Source organism: Dendrobium catenatum, unplaced genomic scaffold (assembly GCF_001605985.2).
Source record: "Dendrobium catenatum unplaced genomic scaffold, ASM160598v2 original_scaffold_109250, whole genome shotgun sequence".
Classification (NCBI taxonomy): domain Eukaryota; kingdom Viridiplantae; phylum Streptophyta; class Magnoliopsida; order Asparagales; family Orchidaceae; genus Dendrobium; species Dendrobium catenatum.
In genome coordinates, this window is record NW_021427685.1 from 223,724 (window position 1) to 227,512 (window position 3,789).

Sequence of the window (3,789 nt, forward strand, 5' to 3'; positions counted from 1 at the left end):
AATTGATATATTTGAATCATTTTATAAGGAACATAGTGTAAAAAAAAATTTATACCCCTAGAACCCCTCAATAAGATAGAGTCATTGAAAGAAAGAATAGAGCCCTAGTAAAATTTGCTAGAGATATATTAGCAGAATATTTACTTGCTATATATTTTTTGGGAGAAGTAGTTAACACTATTTGTTATGTTCTAAATTGGGTAAAATCTTAAAGTTAAACTTAATCAGACATCTTATGAGCTACTTAAGATAGAACACCCAATCTTTATCACCCTTATATCTTTGGATATAAATGTTTCATTTTGATATATAGAAAATCTCCACTAGCAAAATTTGATCCTAAGTTTGATGAAGGACTTTTCCTAGACTATTCTTCTATAGGTAAGGCCTATAGAGCTTTCAATAAGAGGACCTTAGCGGTAAACAATACAGCAAAAAAGCCAAAAACCGGCAGTTTTTTCCGGCGGTTACTATGGCTAAACCGGCGGTTATCCTGTTTACCGGCGGCTTTGCGGCGGTATTCAAGCCGCCGGTAAAAATGGCGTAGGAAACTAATAATGGCGGTCTATTACCAGCGGTTTATTTATGCGGCGGTTTTCCAGCGGGTTATACAGCCGGTGACAACAGGATTTTTAACCGGTGGTTTTTCGGCCGTCACGCCGCCGATTAGTTGACCGACGGCAAACCGGCGGTCATATTACCGACGGTCGCCCGGCAGTTAAAGCGGGCGTCGTGTATTCGCTAAACCGCCGGCAAGCGCCGATAGACCACCGGTTAAATTACTGGCGGTACCCGGCGGTTGAATCCGTCGGTATTACCGACGGTGTACACCACCGGACGTCCATGGTAACACCGCCGGCGACCGTCGGTAACCGTTGGTTAAATACTGTCTGTGTAATGACATTACCGGCGGTTTAGTATTGTCCGTCCGATATCGTAGTTTCCAGCGGCCAAACCGCCGGTAAGCCGCCGAAAACCTATAGCACCTGCAAAAAAAAATTGACAGCATTCCCTCTATTTGAGGGAGGTTCACCCTAAAGTCTAAACCTGCAGAAAAAGTAATAAATTTTGGGAAACACGCCACTATATTCATCAGAACCATAAATTCTAAATACAATCACAAGTTTCAAGCTCACAAGATTACAATCATCAAACATAAAGGTTACAATCACAAGTTCACAAGTTTGTTCATCATAAGGTTACAATCACAAGTTCACAAGATCTAAATACAATCATCAAACATAAAAAATATCTAATCCTCAGCTGTATCCTCACTGTCTGCAGATGGCTGCTCCTCTTGCTCCTTCCTATGATTTTCATCTCTGTAGGAATGCAACTCTGCTTGCATTTCATTCTGAACCCTTCTCATCTCTTCAATCTCTCTAGTCAGTGCTGCAACCCTCGCTTACAGATTCTTCAGCTCCACTTGGATCATGAAATGCAGAGGTGGATGAACTTCCCTCAATAGCAAAAGCCTGTGAACCCATGCCATATACCCTTCCACTCTGTCTTCCACCAACAAATTCTGACCATGTATGATACTCAGAAATGTGGGTTGATTCTGAAGTTGATCCCTCGTCAGTGGACTGCCGACTTTCTCTAGCTCGTACAAAATCACCCTGCGAGTTACAATTACTTTTCTTAAAATAAATTTTTATTCTAAAACTCTAAAAAATATTACTCACATGAGCCTTCTTAGACTTCTCATCAACCCACTGATGGTCAGCTTGATGTTGATAAGTTCTTGTATGCAACTCCAGTGGTGTTGGCACCCGACCAAGGGACTGTTTCTGAAAATTTAAGAAATAGTTATAATAACATAAATATATGTAATAAACTAATTCAAAACACTTACCAGGCGACGCCTATGTTCCGTATGAGGTACAGATCCACCAATATGAAGAGAGCTTCCTAAACCGCCACAATCAGAGGGTCTATTCTGTTTATTCTGCTCTCTCATTTTTATAAACTCAGGGGTAACTTAAATTGAACTTACTTATCGCCGTCAGGCTCGATGTATTGACGCTTATCTGTTGCTGTTGCAGGATCGGTAGCGCCAACCTCTGGTGGTCGTGATGGTCCACCCTGTTCATGCTGCACCGGATAGGGGTAGTAATATGGGTAAGGGTAAGGAGGGTGAGGACCAGTGGATGGACCAGCAGCCTGTGATGATGGTGGGGGGTAATATGGATAGAATGGAGAAGCATGTGTCTGATCTGGAGAGGGGAAGCGAGGACTCGTCGAGCTGGGAGGGAAGTGGCCAGGGAAGTATGGAGGTGCAACAAGAGGTGGATCTAACTGTCCCTGACCCTGCTCTGGTGAAGGCTGCTGGCTCCTGGCAGGTGGTGGCGGTGGTGGTGTAGGTAGATCTGGTGCAACTGAAGGCCCCTCACCTACCTCAGTCTGTGTGGGTACTCTGCTAGTCGTAATCTTCTTCCGGCGGAACTTTGAGGCAAATGATTTACGAGGAGGATCGTCGCCTGAAGCCATCTGCAATATTAAAACAAAAATAATTAAGAAACAGTTAATAAAACAGTTAATAAAGCAGTTAATAAAGCAGTTAATGAAGCAGTTAATGAAGCAGTTAATGAAGCAGGTAATGAATTACGAGAAGCAGTTAATAAAGCAGTTAATGAAGCAGTTAATAAAAGACAAGGTGGCAAATACAATATCATTTCTAAGCAGTAATAAAAATTACAAAACATTTAAATTCTACAATTCTAAATTACAGAAACTAATCAGAATCATCAAAACTATTTTCATCACTCTCAAGAGTATCTTCACTTTCATCCTGGTTCTCTTCTTCTTCTGAACTAGTTGAACTATTGACATCTTCTAACTCCATTTCAATAGTAGAGGTTGTAGTTGGCATATCCTCAATTTCAACAGGCATATAACTTGACATCTCATCCTCTTGATGTGCAGTTGCTACAATGTATTGTTGATCAATTATTCCCCGTGCTTTTGTTTTTATGACAGCTAGCCAATCTTGTTTGTCTCTGCGACCACTGGGATATTTGCTGAAATAAACTTGAATAGCTTGGCTTGCTAACACAAATGGATCAAACTTTCCGTATCTTCTACTATGTTTAACATCTACTAAACCATACACAGGATGAACCCTTGTGCCTCTATTTTGTACTGGATCATACCACTGACAGTTAAATAAGCATACAAAGTTCTCATCTTCGCCTGGGTACTCCAAGTCAAGGACCTCATTCAAAATACCATAATAATCACACTCATCTTCTTCATGAGTGTTTCCTCTAACACATACTCCACAATTTTCAGTTTTTCTTCCTTCACTCCACGATTTGGTATGAAATCTGAACCCATTCACTATATATATTGGCCAAGTTTTTACTTTTCGCATTGGACCCCATGCTAATGCTTGCAAACCTTTATCGAAACATTTGTTATCAGGATTTTGTACCTAAAAATATTTTCAAATTTTAGTATTTTTGATAATAAATAAGATTTAAATTTATAAAAAAAAATGTACTCACATATGATCTGAACCAAGTTGGAAATTCATTTGCAACAGCTTGCTCAATATCCCTTGAATCTGTCAAAGGCAAATTGCTTACGAAATACCTGGTGACAAAATAATACTTTAGTATTTTAAATAAACATTACTAATTAATTATTAACATTATGTAAGAACTTACTCTAAGATTGGCTCAACTTCTTCACAGTTCAGTAGTACATACAAATTCGCTGTATTTATTTCTAAATTGTTGAGATATCTTTCAACACATTTGCTACTAGGCTTTCCTTGCCTTCTAAATA

The 3,789-nt window shown here is 39.6% G+C and overlaps 1 protein-coding gene across 1 annotated transcript; it reads right to left on the reverse strand.

The window, feature by feature from the left end:
* Nucleotides 1-1,992: 1,992 nt before the first annotated feature.
* Nucleotides 1,993-2,675, reverse strand: LOC110110208 (vegetative cell wall protein gp1-like). Its single transcript, XM_020841588.2, has 2 exons — nucleotides 2,535-2,675; nucleotides 1,993-2,490 (listed from the first exon to the last, which is right to left on the reverse strand). Exons 1-2 carry the CDS (start codon nucleotides 2,673-2,675, stop codon nucleotides 1,993-1,995), a joined length of 639 nt encoding a protein of 212 aa, XP_020697247.2.
* Nucleotides 2,676-3,789: the final 1,114 nt, after the last annotated feature.